The 18,698-nt window shown below is 38.5% G+C and overlaps 1 protein-coding gene across 1 annotated transcript in view; it reads left to right on the plus strand.

The window, feature by feature from the left end:
- EHHADH (enoyl-CoA hydratase and 3-hydroxyacyl CoA dehydrogenase) overlaps positions 1-18,698 on the plus strand; it is a 55,175-nt gene that overhangs the window by 15,642 nt on the left and 20,835 nt on the right. The window contains exons 3-5 of the mRNA XM_027539028.1: positions 1,123-1,295; positions 5,679-5,790; positions 14,891-14,995. Coding sequence (XP_027394829.1) covers positions 1,123-1,295; positions 5,679-5,790; positions 14,891-14,995 — 390 coding nt within the window. The remainder of the gene's footprint in view (positions 1-1,122; positions 1,296-5,678; positions 5,791-14,890; positions 14,996-18,698) is intronic.

Consider the following 18,698-nt stretch of genomic DNA (forward strand, 5'->3'; position numbering starts at 1 on the left):
GGGGAAGTCGCTTTATAATGAGTATTATTTTTGTAACTAAGAAAACGAGTAGGAGAAGGCAACCACTCCATTATTCATGCCTGGGAAATCCCATGGACCGAGGAGCCTGGTGGGCTACCATCCATGGGGTCGCAAAGAGTCAGACACGACTGAGCGACTTCTGTGTTTTTGAAGCTCAAAGGGATATGGGTCACTGAAAAGGATATAAACCAGGGCAGAATTTCTTAAAGAAGTAACAGATTAGTTAGTTACAACATCAAGATAAATGGAATTGAAACAGAGATGCTACCAAGAGAGTTGGGCAGTACTGCTTAAATAATGCTCAAGAGTTTCTATTCTTAAATTGTTTCCTCTTGAGAGAAGATGAGCAGCCCTGGGCCCACTCCCCTCTGCCTTTTCTGTTCCCCACTTTGGTTGTGTGTTGTCACTTTCAGAATTGCACTTTTTTCACCTTGTCATAGTAGCTGCCAAAGTGTGTTTTTATAAACATGGGGTTCTAGAGCGCTGGCTTCCTGGGGCAGAGGAGAGAAAGAAATGTGTGTTGTACAAAATCAGTATGTTCATATGTTTAATAAAATAGTTCTATTATTGAAAAAAAAAAAAAAGAAAACGAGTAAATGTTACTTTCATTGATTGCAAAAGAGTCTATCAGAAAAACGTAATTCTAAGCTGGTTGATCAACATATAACTCACAAATATATCTGCATTTTATGAGGTTTTTTATTGTAATAAATGATGCCCTTAAAAAAGATACAAGTCTAAATGGCTGTGAAGAGAGTTGGTGAGCAATATCATGCCAAAAATGAGGAGGGGCTAACTCAATCTCAGAATCTTTGCTTCCTTTCTCTGAACTTTCAAATTTTTCTGAAGGTAGAGTTATTACTATCATATGGAAAAACAGATTTTAGATTACAGGACTTCTCATAAATATTTGATGACTTTCATATCATTCTACATTTTTCAGGCTACTTGTTGCTTTACTGCATCTGCAGCCAAAGAATAAAGTGTTTCAGGGATCCAAAGAGCTCTGAGATTCCTTAAGTGCTATCTGATAGTTTATTGTTAAATAGCAAAGCCTCAGCCTTCCTCAGCTCTCTTTTTTCCTTTTCTCTGTGTTCTTAGGTGCCGATATTAGAGAATTCAAAGTTCATAAGACCTTTGACATACAACTGGGAGATATAGTAGATGAAATACAGAGAAACAAGAAGCCTGTGGTGGCAGCTATCCAAAAGTTGGCTTTAGGAGGGGGACTGGAGCTGGCCCTGGGCTGTCACTATAGAATTGCCCATGCAGAGGTAAGAGAGGGGATCCATACAGGAATTTATGTAGGGAGCTTTTCTTTAAAGCAAACATTAATGTTGTCATAAGCGTAAGAGGTGATCACTGTAAATGGCTAGCTTACTGGTTGATAACGCTCAGGTATTTCTGGCACTGGTGTTCAGCTCTTATATACCAGTATAGGGGCACTGGTTGTTGAAATGTTGAATTATGTCCATTCTAGCTGATAAATAGCTGCTACCCTGAGCCTGTAACTGACCCTTCACTAGCCCTCGGCCCTCCCTGTGAACCACTAGCTAAAGGGGACTCCTGTACAGTGCTGTTGCCCACATCAAATTTCACGAAGCCACGCTTATACAGATGAAGTATTAAATATTTGGACATAACTTCTGAGTATGCATGTTTATTTAAATTTTCATTTCCTATCTCAAACATTTCAGTTTTGTGGTCTCATAATTATTAGTACTTAAGAAGACAAGTTCCTATTGAAAACAGCACACAACTAGTAAATCCATTTATTTCTGAAAATAGATTTAATTTAGGTTATTAGACATATAGATTGAAGTTTGTGATGCCTGCCTTACAATAGTAATATTTTTATAAGTGATATATTTTCTGATAATAAAGGTAATATTCATCACTGTAATAGACTATAAAATATAATAAAGTCATCTTTATATTAAAGTCACCATAAACTCACAGTTCAGAAATAACTGCTATTAACATTTTATCTTTTTTCATTCTGATTCTTTTCCTGTGTAACATTTTTTCTTACATTTATTTTTCTTTGCAACCTTTCTTTAAAAAAAAATCTATGGAATTTTACTGTACTTGTATTCTATTTTCTACTAATACCATATTTAAATTATTATTATATATTTTTTATCCATTCTACCATTGTCTACTATTTATTTACATTTAACATAATTACGGATGAGGAAGGACTTTGGCCACCTTTCTATTTGTTTTCTACATCTTATATTTCTTTTAATTCTTCAATTTCTCCATTAATACTTTTCTTTGTGTTAAATGGATAAGTTCTGGTAATGGATAAATGGATAAATTCTCTTATCGTTTCTTTTACTGTATATATTTTAGTTATTTTCTTAGTGGTGGTTGCCCTAGGGATTATAATTAACATCTTAATTTGCAATAAACTAGTTCAGATTCATACCAACTTAGGTTCAATAGTATGCAAAAAATTTGCTCCCTTACAGTTCTGTTACACACTTGCTTTATATTGTTATTGTCACAAATTATATCATTATACATTGCATGCCCATAAACATAAATATATTATTATTGCTTAATGTAATGGTCTTTTAGATCAGATGAGAAAAAAGAGGAATTACAAGCAAAAAATTAATTACATTAGTACTGTCTTTTAGATTTACCCATATAATTACCCTTTAACAGTATTCTTTATTCTTTCACATGGATTTAAGTTACCATCTAGTGTCTTTTCATTTTATGCTGAAGGATTTCTTGTATGGCAGATCTGCTAGCAACAATTTCAGTTTTTATTTATCTGAAAAATGTCTTAATTTGGCTTCATTTTTAAAGACTAATTTTGTTGGAAGTAGAATTATTGGTTGATAGTATTTTTCTTTCAGTACTTTGGACATGTCATCCCACTACCTTCTGGCCTCCATAGTTTCTGATGAGAAATTTACTGTTAATCTTATTGAAAATATTTCTTAAAAATATCATTTTAAATGGTTATATGATTTCCCCTCTTATACTAATAGATTCATAATTTATTTAACCTTTTCCCTTTGTTTTAATTTTTTTAATGCAACTTATAAATAAAGATGAGCTTCCCTGGTGGCTCAGAGGTAAAAGAATCTGCCTGCAATGCAGGAGCCTCAGGAGACTCTGGTTCAATCCCTGGGTCAGGAAGATCCCTTGGAGGAGGGGATGGCAACCCACTCTAGTATTCTTGCCTAGAGAATCTCATGGACAGAGGAGCCTGGCAGGCTATAGTCCATGGGGTCAAAAAGAGTCAGCTACGACTGAAGTAACTTAGTGTGCACACATGCATAAATAAAGACACATATCTTGTGTTCCTTTTTCTGTGTTCCTTATATCATGACCTTCTGAACACTGAATGCAGATCTAAGTTACACGTAATAATAAGTCAGGGAATGGGGATGACTAGTGGTGGGGAAAATGGTGATTAACAGCTAGGAAAGCCTCATGTGAGAGAGACTCAAACATTCCAGGTATATTGGAGCTGTTGGCATCACAGCTTGGATAAATGGCGGTCTGTATTTCAGTACCCTCCTCCTCCCATCCTTATACCTGGGAAGTGACTAACAGAGCTTTGGCCACTTTTAAGACTAGGCAAGTCATGTGATTAAGGTCTCAAGCTCACCCTCTCATCTGAATTGAGTTGCTGCCTGATTTTCTTTCTTCCTTCCTTTCTTCTTTCCTTCCTTCCTACCTTCCTTTCTATACTTCACTTACATATAATTCATATACCATACAATAGCTTCACTTACATATAATTCATATACCATATAATTCACTCATTTAAAATGTACAGTACAATAGTATATTAGTATATTCACAGAGTTATGCAGTGTATACCACAATTGACTTTAGAATATCTCATTGCTCCCCAAAGAAACTTCACACTGTTTAGGAGTAACCCACCGTTTCCCTCTCCCCCAGTCCCAGCAACCACTAATCTATTTTCTGTCTATATGATTTGCCTATTCTAGACATTTCATGAAAATGGAACCATAAAATATATTGTGTCTGTTTTTTTCCACTCAGCATTATTTTTTTCATTGTAGCATGTCATTAGTATTTCATTCCTTCCCATGACTGAATATTTCTTTTTATGGATATACCATATTTTCTTTATCCATTTATTATTTGATGGGCATTTGGATGGTTTCTCCTTTCTTGGATTTATAAACAATGATGCTATGAAAATTTTCACACAAGTGTTTTTTTGTGGGCATGTTTTCATTTCTTTGGGTTATGTATATAGGAGTGGAATAGCTGGGTAGTTGTTGTTCAGTTGCTAAGTCATATCTGACTCTTTGTGACCCCGTGGATTGCAGCACACCAGGCTTCTCTGTCCTTCACTATCTCCCAGAGTTTGCTCAAACTCATGTCCATTGAATCGGTGGTGTCATCCAGGCTTCTCATCCTCTGTCACCCACTTCTCCCCCTGCCCTCAATCTTTCCCAGTATCAGGGTCTTTTCCAATAAATTGGCTCTTCATATCAGTTGGCTAAAGTACTGAAGCCTCAACTTCAGCATCAGTCCTTCTAATGAATATTTAGAGTTGATTTCCTTTAGGATTGACTGGTTTGATCTCCTTGCTGTCCAAGAGACTCTCAAGAGTCTTCTCCAGCACCACAATTTGAAAGCATTAGTTCTTCAGAGCTCATCCTTCTTTATGGTCCAACTCTCACATCTGTACATGACTACTGAAAAAACCACATCTTTGACTAGATGAATCTTTGTAGGCAAAGTGATGTCTCTGCTTTTTAATACACAATCTAGGTTTGTCATAGCTTTTCTTCTAAGGAGCAAGTGTCTTTTAATTTCATGGCTGAAGTCATCATCTGCAGTTATTTTGGAGCCCAAGAGAATAAAATCCACCACTGTTTCTACTTTTCCCCTGTCAGCCTTGAAGGGATGGGATCAGCTGGGTCATATGGAAACTCTATGGTTAATCTTTGAGAAACTGCCAAATTGTTTTCCAAAGTGACTGTGGCATTTTACATTCCCACCAGCAATGTATGAGAGTTTTGTATTCTCCACATCCTCTCTAAAACTTGTTATTGTCTGTCTTTTTTTTTATTCCAGCCATCCTAGTGGTTATGAAGTGGTGTCTTGTAGTTTTGATTGTATTTCCCTGATGGCTAATGATATCGCAAATCTTTTCACGTGCTTATTAGCCATTTGTATCTTTTTGGAGAAATGTCTCTTCAGATGCTTTGCCCATTTTAATTGGATCATTTATGTTTTTATTATTGAGTTTTTAAAGTTCTTTATATATTCCAGACATATGATTAGAAAATATTCTCTCCCAATTTTTGGATTGTATTTGTAATTTCTTGGCTGCTTGGCTCTTTCAGGGCTCCATAGAGCTGTTTCTGGAGATTATTGTTTGGGTTGGCTGAGACAGGTCATAATAGAGTCAGAGAAAAAAATGTATAAGGAGCTAGGGATGTGTTTCAACATGAAGACTTAGTGATGGCACAGTTCTGTTTATGCTGTTAATTAAAGGAGAGGGTATACACTGATTTTCTCTGTAGAAACTTTCACTGAATTCTGTGCAACAATGTTTTTGAGGGTGTGAGAAACCCAAGGGAATGCTTGCCTTGACTCTGAATGTGTCATCTCATTCTAATGACCTTTATGCCTTCAATCTTTGATAGGCTCAAGTTGGCTTCCCAGAAGTCACACTAGGAATCCTTCCTGGTGCAAGAGGAACCCAGCTTCTCCCCAGACTTGTTGGAGTGCCTGCTGCACTTGACTTGATTATCTCAGGTGAGTACTAACTCTGCCAATGGCAGCCTGGATCAATGTGAGGAAATAGACAAGGATTTAGAAACATTCTGGCTTGATAGTCTTCTACCCATGTAATGTTAAGAGGATACTTTAACTTCTTTGATGTCAGTTTTCTCATCTGTAAAATGGAAAGAATATCTTTCCTGAGAGCTTCTCAAAAGTTACCATTATTAGAGAAATGCAAATCAAAATCACAATGAGGTACCATTTCACGCCAGTCAGAATGGCTGCAATCCAAAAGTCTACAAGCAATAAATGCTGGAGAGGATGTGGAGAAAAGGGAACCCTCTTACACTGTTGGTGGGAATGCAAACTAGTACAGCCACTATGGAGAACAGTGTGGAGATTCCTTAAAAAATTGGAAATAGAACTGCCATACAATCTAGCAATCCCACTGCTGGGCATACACACTGAGGAAACCAGAATTGAAAGAGACACATGTACCCCAATGTTCATTGCAGCATTGTTTATAATAGCCAGGACATGGAACCAACCTAGATGTTCATCAGCAGATGAATGAATAAGAAACCTGTGGTACATATACACAATGGAGTATTACTCAGCCATTAAAAAGAATACATTTGGATCAGTTCTAATGAAGTGGATGAAACTGGAGCCGATTATACAGGGTGAAGTAAGCCAGAAAGAAAAACACCAATACAGTATACTAATGCATATATATGGAATTTAGAAAGATGGTAATGATAACCTTGTATGCGAGATAGCAAAAGAGACACAGATGTATAGAACAGTCTTTTGGACTCTGTGGGAGAGGGAGGGGGGGATGATTTGGGAGAATGGCATTGAAACATGTATAATATCATATAAGAAACGAATCGCCAGTCCAGGTTCGATGCAGGATACAGGAAGCTTGGGGCTGGTGCACTGGGATGACCCAGAGGGATGGTATGGGGAGGGAGGTGGGAGGGGGGTTCAGGATTTACCAGCTGAGCCACTAAAGAAGCCCTTAGAGACCCTGCATTTACCAAATATTAAAAGACATAAAAGATATTTCCAGTTGAAGTAAGGTTGGAAGATAGTGCATGCATCACTGTTTACTCCAAACAGAAATAATGTGAGACCTTGAGTCAATCACTTTACCTCTCTGTGCCTTAGTTTCCTCATAAATGTATATAACAGCAGTGCTTACCATATGGTGATATGATGAAGATCAGATGCATTAATGAATACAGTGTTCTTAGAACAGTCCTAGACATGGTAATACATGTTAGCTATACATTATTATTCCTACATCTGACTTTCTAGTAAAAGAGGAAGATTGAGTAAAAATAAGATGAACATCTTGATAACAGACTGTATCCCACGGAATACGCAATAAAAAAAGCACAAGCTTTAGAATTAAAGACCTGAGCTTGAATCCCAGCTGTGCTGCATATGAACATGTATGCTTTGTACAAGTTCAGTTTTATTTACTCATGCAATAGCTGTTTAATTTTTTTCTCATGTGTTGGGCCCTGTTGCAGGCAGTGGACCTATAGCAGCAAATCAGACCTACCAAAACTCCTGCCCTTATAGAGATTATGTATAGAAAACAACAACAATAAGAATACTTATCATTATTGTATTTCATCTGTTCAAAAATGCACAGTGGTATCCACATCTTTGAACTCAAGATGCCTCTTACATTCACTGGAGTCATGGTTTGATTGGCAGTGTTTTTTCTCCCCTTGTTTCTGTGGGTCAGTAATTTTGGAACAGCTTAGTTGAGTTCTAGCTCCAGGGTTCTCTTGAGATTGTAGCCGAGACACTGAGTGGGGCCACAGTCATCTGAAAAATTGAATGGGGCTGGAGGATCTACTTCTGGGATGGCTCAGTCACATGGATGGCTGGTTCCTGTTGACTGTGGAAGAAGGCTTCATTTTCTTTCCACGTGGGCCTCTCCCTAGAGTTTCCTGTATCTCCTCACAACATGGAACCTGGCTTCCTCTAGAGTAACTGGTCCAAGAGGGGGCAAGGCAAAGACTGCAGTGTCTTCTATGACCTAGTGTTGGAGTTCCATGCCATCTTTTCTGAATTATCCTATTGATTATATGAGTCTTTCCTATTCAGCCTGTGAGGGGAGCTTAAATACCCAGAGGTCAAACCATGGCAGGTCACTTTGGTGACCAGCTACCATGCTGTGTACTCTTACTAAACGCCATGGCTACCTACTATGTAAGTAGTATATCTGGTCGATTAGATGGAGACAAGTGCTGAGGAGAAAACATAAAGCAGAAAAGGGAAATGTGAAATGATAGGCTGGGGGTGGGTAAAATTGTATAGGTAGGATAGCTAGGAAAGGCTTTCCTACAAAATGAATGTGAGTGAAGACCTGAGGGATGGAAGAAGCTTGTTTTGCCAATATCTAGTGGAAGATATTTCACATGGAGAAAATAGCAAATACCAAGCCCTGAGGTAAGCCTTACTCGGAAATTTCAAAGAATAGCAAGAAGGTCAATGAAGCTAGAGTGAGGTGAGTAAGGGAAAGAGTAGTTGAGGGTGAAGTCACATCTTATTGGGCCTTGAAGATTATAGAGAGAACTTTGACTTTTCTGCCGAATGAGGTAGAAAAGCGTTGGAGTATTTTGAGCAGAAGGGTAACATGCTGTCACTTATGTGTTTTACAAGATCACTCTGGCTATTGAAAATATACTGATGGGAGGTTAGGGCAAAAATAGGAAGACTGGTTAGAAGGCTGCTTTAATAATCCAAGGGAGCCATGATGGAAATGTAGACCTGAGTGGTAACAATGTAAATGGTGAGACACGGTCAAATTCTGGATATATTTTGAGCCAACCAGGATTTTGTGACATATCAAATATAGAGGTGAGAGAAAGGGGAGAGAAGAATGATTTAAATGGCCTGAGCGGCTGGAAGGATGGTGCCATTACCAAGACGGGGATTTCTGTTGTAGAACAGGTTGTAGGGAAGAATTGCAAGAGCTTAGTTTGGACGTGTGAAGTTTGACATCCAAGTGGAGTTGTCAAGTAGACAGTTGGATAGACTGGCCTGGAATTTAGAAGCAAGATTGTCTGAACTTGTCTTGGTCTTCGTTTTTTCATCAGTAAAACAACCACACAGTTGTTCTAAGTAATAATGAAATTACATGACATGCTTCTGGTAGAGTACCTGTCACCTAGGAGATATTTTATAAATGGTAACTATGGTAGGCATAACAATGCCCCTCTCCAAGATGTTCACATCCTAATACCTAGAACTTGTGAATATATTACCTTATGTTCAAAAGGGACCTTGCAAATGTGATTAAATTAAGAATCTTAAGATGTGAGGTTATTCTGGATTTTCTAGGTGGGCCCAGCTTATCTCAAGGGTCCTCAGAAGTGGAAGGAGAGAGGTCAGAGAGGAAAGAAGATGGTACAAATTGGCTTTGAAGATGGAGGAAGAGAAGAATAAATGTGGGCAGCCTTCAGAGACTAGAAAAGCCACGGAAATGGATTCTCTCTCCTAGCCTCTGGAAGGAGCACAGTTTGCTGACCTATTTTAGATTCCTGATGTCTTGCTTCTGGAAAACATTCTTCTGAGAAAGGATGCTAAAAAAAAAAGTTGTTACTGGAAGTTGAAGATTCCCTACTGATGTTAATGGGGAAAAACACCAGCTTTGTAGGCACTGCCCTGTAGGAAATTAATATGTAAATAAATTTAGATTAAATTAATGAGTAAATAGCTAACCTATTCTGTTCTTCTGAAAACCATGAGAGAGGTAATTCTGGAAAAGTGGATCAATTACAACAACTGCTGCTTCTCCACAATTTCCCTAAAATGCCATCTGAAAACAACTGAATCTTTAGCAGTAACCACAAAAGACGTGCTTGGGCACATTGCAGTTCATCCCTGATGTTTTCCATCCATTCAGATGTGGAGAACTACAAGTGCCTTGCCCTTCCTTCTGCTGCTGTTTTCTAGGTCCAATCTCCCTTGGTCACTGAAGTGCACCCAGGGTACTGGGGAAGAAACTGCAAGTGACATCTTTATCCTGCCAGCCTTTCAGATTTAATTAGGTCCAGGTGGGTTTTCTCTGTATTCAAACAAGATGTTAAGGGCAAGTTTTAGTACCCAGGGCTCCCAGTCACCAGAAATACATATGAGCAAACATTATTTCATGACTAAGACAAACTAACAGACAAAACCTTTAAAATTCAACCTAAAATCTATGAAAATATTCTATGACATTAGAAAAATGAAACATAAATGTGAGTCTGTTGAAACAGATTAAAGAAAAGAAAAAGGTTAGCAAACTCACAATATTCTGAATTAGAAAAGAAAACATATTATTTATTAAATAAAAAACCTGTTTAAAATCAATATGTTAGCCAAAATAATTTTTGAAGCATTAAAAAAAGGATGCAATAGAACAGACTACTGAATCAGCAACATGGAGGATAGAGACCCACTTATAGAATTCAGAAGAATTTTTTAAAAAGATACATGAAATGTAAATGAAGGCAGCAGACATGGAAGGTCTCTAATAGAGGTCTCTGCTACGAATAATAAATGCTTCCAGAGCACAAGCAAAAATGGGAGAAGCAATAATCAAAGGGAAAAAGGGAAGAAACTCTTCAGATACATAAAAGAATCAGAGATTGTATTTTAGCAGGCACACCATTTTCCTGGAAAATCTGATGAAATTCAATGCCTTGTGTTTTGATAAAGATTTTAAACTTTCAGTAAATAGAATCCTGCAAGCTTCTAAAGGATAAAAACAAAATACAACAAAAGGTTACTCTCAAAGTAGCTAAAATCACACCAGCCACAAATAAATTCTAAATGTATGGATTCATATACTAAGATGCTGCATGGTCTTTAAATATGGTCCAAATCAGGAGTTGTTAAAGTGTGACCCACAGACTCCTAGGTGTACCTAAGACCATTGTGTTGGGTACAGGGGGCTGCAGGGGAGGCAGTCCTTGAAGTCAGAACTGGTTTCATAATAATAAGAGGTTATTTTATGCCATGTGGTATCAAAACAGATTGAATGAAGAAGCAGAAATGAAAACCCAGCTATCTTCTATTAAACCAGAAATTAAAGAAATTAAAAAAAATGTAAAACAATGACACTCTTCTCACTAAATTCTTAAAGTAGGACTATGTGCATAAAATTATTTATGTTTATATGTAACAGGTCTATCATGATTATTTTAAAGTGATTTAATAAAGGCACATTTAAAAATTCTCAGTTATAATTTCTAATATAGTAAATATTGATAGAAATAACCCACATAAACAAAAGCTCTTTAGATTATTCCATAATTTTTAAGAGTACAAAGGGGTCTTAAGACTGAAAATTTTGAGAACTGCTAATCAAAACACTTTGACACAGAAACCACAATACAGAACTGTGCACACATGGTCCAAATTAGAAAATAATGTGAGTCTATATTATTACTAATATATCATTCAGTTCAGTTCAGTTCAGTCGCTCAGTCGTCTCCGACTCTTTGCAAACCCATGAATCGCAGCACGCCAGGCCTCCCTGTCCATTACCAATTCCTGGAGTTCACTCAAACTCAAGTCCATTGAGCTGGTGATGCCATCCAGCCATCTCATCCTCTGTCGTCCCCTTCTCCTCCTGTCCCCAATCCCTCCCAGCATCAAAGTCTTTTCCAATGAGTCAACTCTTCGCATGAGGTGGCCAAAGTACTGGAGTCTCAGCTTTAGCATCATTCCTTCCAAAGAAATCCCAGGGCTGATCTCTTTCAGAATGGACTGGTTGGATCTCCTTGCAGTCCAAGGGACTCTCAAGAGTCTTCTCAACACCACAGTTCAAAAGCATCAATTCTTCCACACTCAGTTTTCTTTACAGTTCAACTCTCACATCCATACATGACTACTGGAAAAACCATAGCCTTGACTAGATGGACCTTTGTTGGCAAAGTAATGTCTCTGCTTGTGAATATGCTATCCAGGTTGGTCATAACTTTCCTTCCAAGGAGTAAGCATGTTGTAATTTCATGGCTGCAATCACCATCTGCAGTGATTTTGGAGCCCCCCAAAATAAAGTCTGATACTGTTTCCACTGTTTCCCCATCTATTTCCCATGAAGTAATGGGACCAGATGCCATGATCTTAGTTTTCTGAATGTTGAGCTTCACTCTCCTTTTTCACTTTCATCAAGAGGCTTTTTAGTTTCTCTTAACTTTCTGCCATAAGGGTGGTGTCATCTGCATATCTGAGGTTATTGATATTTCTCCTGGCAATCTAACATATAATTTATATAGTTACTAATATATAATTTAGACCAAAGTCTAAAATGGCTTTTTTTTTGCCTTTAAATAAGGAGGTGTTATAAATTCTGTAGAGCTTGAAAGGGGAGTTAGGAAAACTAAATTTCTTGTCTTCAGTAAAATAGATTAGAAATCGCTTTAATTTACAATGTAGGGTAACTGCAATTTTAAGAATGTGAACTGTTCTAAGTCCCTAATGCAGAATTCACAAGAGAATGCTTACAGTCAACCCAACATACTACAGAAATTCAAAGCACACAAGAGGGTTCATTCTGCAAAGGGCAAAATAGAAAGGAAGCAGAGAAGCATAAAATATGGTGGGAATTCATAACAGTGTGAAATGAGTCTGTGAATTCTAAGGTTTATGTTGACAAGAAATTAAAGCATTTGGAGGAATACTGAGGAATTGTGTGTTCCTGCTTTCAGTATTAAGCCTGAAATGCAAGGATATCTTGAAGGAAATCAGGAAGGAACCTGGCTTCTTTGACAAAAAGCAAAAAAGTGATCTAGGATTCACTTTTTTCAAAACACTGCTGCTTATAGAAATATCACTATTTTTAACATGATGAAGAGAAGAGGTAAAAGCAGTAAGAATATGATGGATTTTGATTTGCACAGAAAAGGTCACAGTGAATGAGAAGAATGCTAATATTAGAATCATCCTGTGTTTTTAAGTAGTCTCTATAATTTTAGGGGGACTTTAAAATGGCATCTGGCAAGGGTTCTGTATAGAAATTTTTTTCTGAACGTTGGAAAAGAAGCCACAAAGGAAACTGGAAAAAAAAATGAGATTACCTGGCTTGGAGAAGTCTCAACTTCAAGTTGCCCCAGTCTCTTTGTAGTAGATCAAGGCTTGGCTCTCATTAGATTGAACAGTGGTTATTGTCTACACTCAGAGCAGCATAAGAAAGAACAAGTTCAAATCTCAGCATGAGCATTCGGGTTGGATATACAGAGCTGTCTCTTCAGATCCTTGAAACAGAATAAAAGTACCTGAAATCTCATTGACTCCATACAAACAGTAGCAGTACTCCCAACTTTTGTGAAATCCAGGTCAGAAGAAATCATTACAGCTGAAGGAATTTTCAGTCCATCCTGTGGGTATCTCTTGTCTCTGCTGTTCAGTTGCCCCAAAGATCCTTTTAGTAGCTGCATTTTCATATTCCATTCTATGTCTCTTTGGGCCCCTTAATGTGGGGAGTCTGATTTGCTCATCCCTCACTTAAGTGGTTTTATACCTGGGAGACTTCACCCTTGAAGCCACTTACCCACTCCTCCCTGTCCTCCTCACCCCAGGAGGAGATCTGGAGGCCTGCCTTCAGAGGCATTTCCAGCAGACTGCCCAAATATTGCTGTTACAGAGTGACCCCTGCCCAAAATCATTGAATTGTCTATCTGATCAAGAAAACCCATTGGTAGCTCGCTGAAGCACTAATAAGAACCAGGAATGAAGGGTTTGCTTTGGAGATGGCATCCACCAACACTCTGAAAGAGCAGCAAAGACTGTGGAGGAGTTGTGCCTGCAAGACTGATTTGGTGCTTGCTCTTCAGAAGCCCAAGGTGGTGCTAGTGGTAAAGAACCCACCTGCCAATGCAGGAGACACAAGAGATGCAGGTTCGATTCCTGGGTTGGGAAGATCCTCTAGAGAAGAACGTGGCAACCCACTCCAGTATTCTTGCCTGGAGAATCCCATGGACAGACGAGCCTGGCCTACAACCTACAGTCCATGGGGTCGCAAAGAGTTGGATACAGCTGAAGCAAGTTAGCTCGCACAAACACTTCAGAAGCACAGATGATGCTGGCAAGCGAGCTGTGTGTCACTGTCTCTCCTTCTGCCCTTGTGTTGAGGAATGCTTATATTCCTTAACCTCCTACTTCAGAGTATGCAGATCAAATTACATATTTATACCCGTTGAGGAACTTGAGAGTGATGATAACCCTCATCAAATTCCTGTAAGTCCCGAGAGCTTCCAATCTATTATTATACCAGAGGCTGCCAGCGCCACCTCTGGACAGGAGGTGCTCCTGGCACCACCATCTCCACCAGCTGTTGTTTACTTCAGCTGAAAACCATCAATTAAGCCCTCCATTTGTCCAGTTTGGGATTATGGGCCACATCCTGATGCCAGGTCTGAAGAAACAATTGTCTGATCATCTCTACTTCTTTTTTACATTCCTTTTTGGTTCCAAAGCTCACACATTAGCAATTTCACAAACTAAGGAAGGAGTTGAGATGCTGGGTAGCCAAAATACGCAAAGGTCCATCCTATTTTCCTGTGATATTTTGATTATATCTTATACAATATCAACTTAATAATGCTTTCCCACAGTCAATCCAACTATATTTACGTTTGAGGACTCTTCATAATCAGTGGCAACACTTGGTATATGTTAGTATAAGAACAGATAGTACTACAACTGCTCTTTTCTTACTACCTTTATTATTTTTTAACTGTATTATTATAAAGACTCAATCCTCTTATATGTTGTATAGAGATTTAAAATTTATAAAGTGCTTCTATGGAGATTTAAAGAATAAAAGGAAAATGTTTTATTTTCACTTAATATTCATAATTACTCAGGTAAGCATAATTATTGTCATTTACCAATGAAGAAATTATGGTTCTAGTATAGCTCACACAAATAGTATAGGTAGAGTTGGAAATTGAATCCAAGTTTTCTGATTACCTCTGCAGTAATTTTCCCTGTAACAATCAGTGTAGTGCTTATTTATTTTGTAATAGATGTTTATCTAGGACAAATGAACTTCCTACTACAGAGAATGGTGCTTTTGCTTTAATCTCACATTGTTCTGTTTTATTTTGTTTTCTTTTAGGAAGACATATTTCAGCAAATGAAGCACTTAAGCTGGGTATTATAGATAAAATTGTGAACTCAGACCCAATTGAAGAATCGATCAAATTTGCCCAGAGAATTTCAGGTAAGAAGATAATAATAAAACTAGCACAAGTTTGGAAATAAGTTAAATGTCCATCTTAATATGGTACTCCTTAAATATTTTATGGCATGTCCAAACAGAATATGATACAGATTTAAAATGAAAGAGAAGGCCTCCCTGGTGGTTAAGTGGTAAAGAATCTGCCTGCCAATGCAGGAGACATGGGTTCAATCCTGGTCCAGGAAGATCCCACATGCCGTGCCGCAGGGCGACTAAGCCTATATACCAAAAAAAAAAGAAAAATGGCTCTCTGAGGAGACGATACAAACAGCTGTAAAAAGAAGAGAAGCCAAAAGCAAAGGAGAAAAGGAAAGATATAAGCATTTGAATGCAGAGTTCCAAAGAATACAAAGGAAAGATAAGAAGGCCTTCCTCAGTGATGGGTACAAAGAAATAGAGGAAAATAGAGTGGGAAAGACTAGAGATATCTTCAAGAAAATTAGAGATACCAAGGGAATATTTCATGCAAAGATGGGCTCAACAAAGGACAGAAATGGTATGGACCTAACAGAAGCAGAAGATATTAAGAAGAGGTGGCAAGAATACACAGAAGAACTGTACAAAAAAGATCTTCATGACCAAGATAATCACGATGGTGTGATCACTCACCTATAGCCAGACATCCTAGAATGTGAAGTCAAGTGGACCTTAGGAAGCATGACTATGAACAAAGCTAGTGTCAGTGATGGAATTCCAGTTGAGCTATTTCAAATCCTGGAAGATGATGCTGTGAAAGTGCTGCACTCAATATGCCAGTAAATTTGGAAAACTCAGCAGTGGCCACAGGACTGGAAAAGGTCAGTTTTCATTCCAATCCCAAAGAAAGGCAATGCCAAAGAATGCTCAAACTACCGCACAATTGCACTCATCTCACATGCTAGCAAAGCAATGCTCAAAATTCTCCAAGCCAGGCTTCAACAGTATGTGAACTGTGAACTTCCAGATGTTCAAGCTGGTTTTAGAAAAGGCAGAGGAACCAGAGATCAAATTGCCAACATCCGCTGGATCATCAAAAAAGCAAGAGAGTTCCAGAAAAACATCTATTTCTGCTTTATGGACTATGCCAAAGCCTTTGACTGTGTGGATCACAATAAACTGGAAAATTCTTCAAGAGATGGGAATACCAGACCACCTGACCTGCCTCTTGAGAAACCTATATGCATGTCAGGAAGCAACAGTTACAACTGTACATGGAAAAACAGACTGGTTCCAAATTGGGAAAGGAGTATGTCAAGGCTGTATATTGTCACCCTGCTTCTTTAACTTACATGCGGGTACATAATGAGAAATACTGGGCTGGATGAAGCACAAGCTGGGCTGGATGAAGCACAAGCTGGAATCAAGATTGCTGGGAGAAATATTAATAACCTCAGATATGCAGATGCTGCTGCTGCTGCTGCTAAGTCACTTCAGTCATGTCCGACTCTGTGTGACCCCATAGACAGCAGCCCACAAGGCTCCCCTGTCCCTGGGATTCTCCAGGCAAGAGTACTGGAGTGGGTTGCCATTGACACGACCCTTATGGCAGAAAGTGAAGAGGAACTAAAGAGCCTCTTAGTTGAGGCCCCTCTTGAAAGTGAAAGAGGAGAGTGGAAAAAGTTGGTTTAAAGCTCAAAATTCAGAAAACTAAAATCATGGCATCTGGTCCCATCACTTCATGGCAAATAGATGGAGAAACAGTGGAAACAGTGGCAGACTTTATTTTGGGGGGCTCCAAATCACTGCAGATGGTGACTGCAGCCATGAAATACTAAGACACTTACTCCTTGCAAAAAAAATTATGACCAACCTAGACAGGATGTTAAAAAGCAGAGACATTACTTTGCCAACAAAGATTCATCTAGTCAAGGCTATGGTTTTTCCAGTGGTCATGTATGGATGTGAGAGTTGGACTATAAAGAAAGCTGAGCGCCGAAGAATTGATGTTTTTGAACTGTGGTGTTGGAGAAGACTCTTGAGAGTCCCTTGGACTGCAAGGAGATCCAACCAGTCCATCCTAAAGGAAATCAGTCCTGAATGTTCATTGGAAGGACTGATGTTGAAGCTGAAACTCCAATACTTTGGCCACCTGATGTGAAGAACTGACTCACTGGAAAAGACCCTGATGCTGGGAAAGATTGAAGGCAGGAGGAGAAGGGGACGACAGAGGGTGAGATGGTTGGATGGCATCACCGACTCAATGAACATGAGTTTAAGTAAACTCCAGGAGTTGATGATGGACAGGGAGGCCTGATGTGCTACAGTCCATGGGGTCGCAAAGAGTCGGACTCGACTGAGCAACTGAACTGAACTGAGCTGATATGTATATACTTCCCTGGTGGCTCAGATGGTAAAGCCTCTGCCTACAATGTGGGAAACTTGGATTAGATCCTTGGGTTGGGAAGATCCTCTGGAGAAGGAAATGGCAATCCAACGAGAAGGAAATGGCAATCCACTCCAGTACTCTTGTCTGGAAAATCCTGTGGACAGAGGAGCCTGGTAGGCTATAGTCCATGGGGTCGCAAAGAGTCAGACATGACTGGGCGACTAAACTTAAACTTATGTATATAAAAATAAAAAATAAAATGAATGAGAAACTCTATGTATTGACATGGTATGATTGCCACAGTATATATTGTATTGTTAAATGAAAAAAGAATCATGTGTACTTGCACAAAGACAGAAACATAGATCAATGGAACAAAATAGAAAGCCCAGAGATAAATCAATGCACCTATGGATGTCTTATCTTTGACAAAGGAGGCAGGAATATACTATGGAGAAAAGATAATCTCTTTAATAAGTGGTGCTGGGAAAACTGGTCAACCACTTGTAAAAGAATGAAACTAGAATGCTCTCTAACACCATACACAAAAATAAACTCAAAATGGATTAAAGATCTAAATGTAAGACCAGAAACTGTAAAACTCCTAGAGGAAAACATAGGCAAAACACTCTCTGATGTAAATCATAGCAGGATCCTTTATGACCCACCTTCCAGAGTAATGGAAATAAAAGCAAAAATAAACAAATGGGACCTAATTAAACTTAAAAGCTTTTGCATAACAAAGGAACCTATAAGCAAGGTGAAAAGACAGCCTTCAGAATGGGAGAAAATAATAGCAAATGAGGCAACTGACAAAGAATTAATCTCAAAAATATACAAGCAACTCTTGCAGCTCAATTCCAGAAAAATAAGTGACCCAATCAAAAAAATGGGTCAAAGAACTAAACAGACATTTCTCCAAAGAAGACATACAGATGGCTAACAAACACATGAAAAGATGTTCAACATTACTCATTATCAGAGAAATGCAAATCAAAACCACAATGAGGTACCATCTCACTCCAGTCAGAATGGCCTCTATCAAAAAGTCTACAAACAATAAATGCTGGAGAGGGTGTGGAGGAAAAGGAACCCTCTTAGACTGTTCTTGGGAATGCAAACTAGTACAGCCACTATGGAGAACAGTGTGGAGATTCCTTAAAAAACTGGAAATAGAACTGCCATATGACCCAGCAATCCCACTGCTGGGCATACACACTGAGGAAACCAGAATCGAAAGAGACACATGTACCCCAATGTTCATCACAGCACTGTTTACAATAGCCAGGACGTGGAAGCAACCTAGACGTCCATCGGCAGATGAATGGATAAGAAAGCTGTGGTACATATACACAATGGAATATTACTTAGCTATTAAAA

The sequence above is a fragment of the Bos indicus x Bos taurus genome, chromosome 1, assembly GCF_003369695.1.
Source record: "Bos indicus x Bos taurus breed Angus x Brahman F1 hybrid chromosome 1, Bos_hybrid_MaternalHap_v2.0, whole genome shotgun sequence".
In the NCBI taxonomy this organism is placed as follows: Eukaryota; Metazoa; Chordata; class Mammalia; order Artiodactyla; family Bovidae; genus Bos; species Bos indicus x Bos taurus.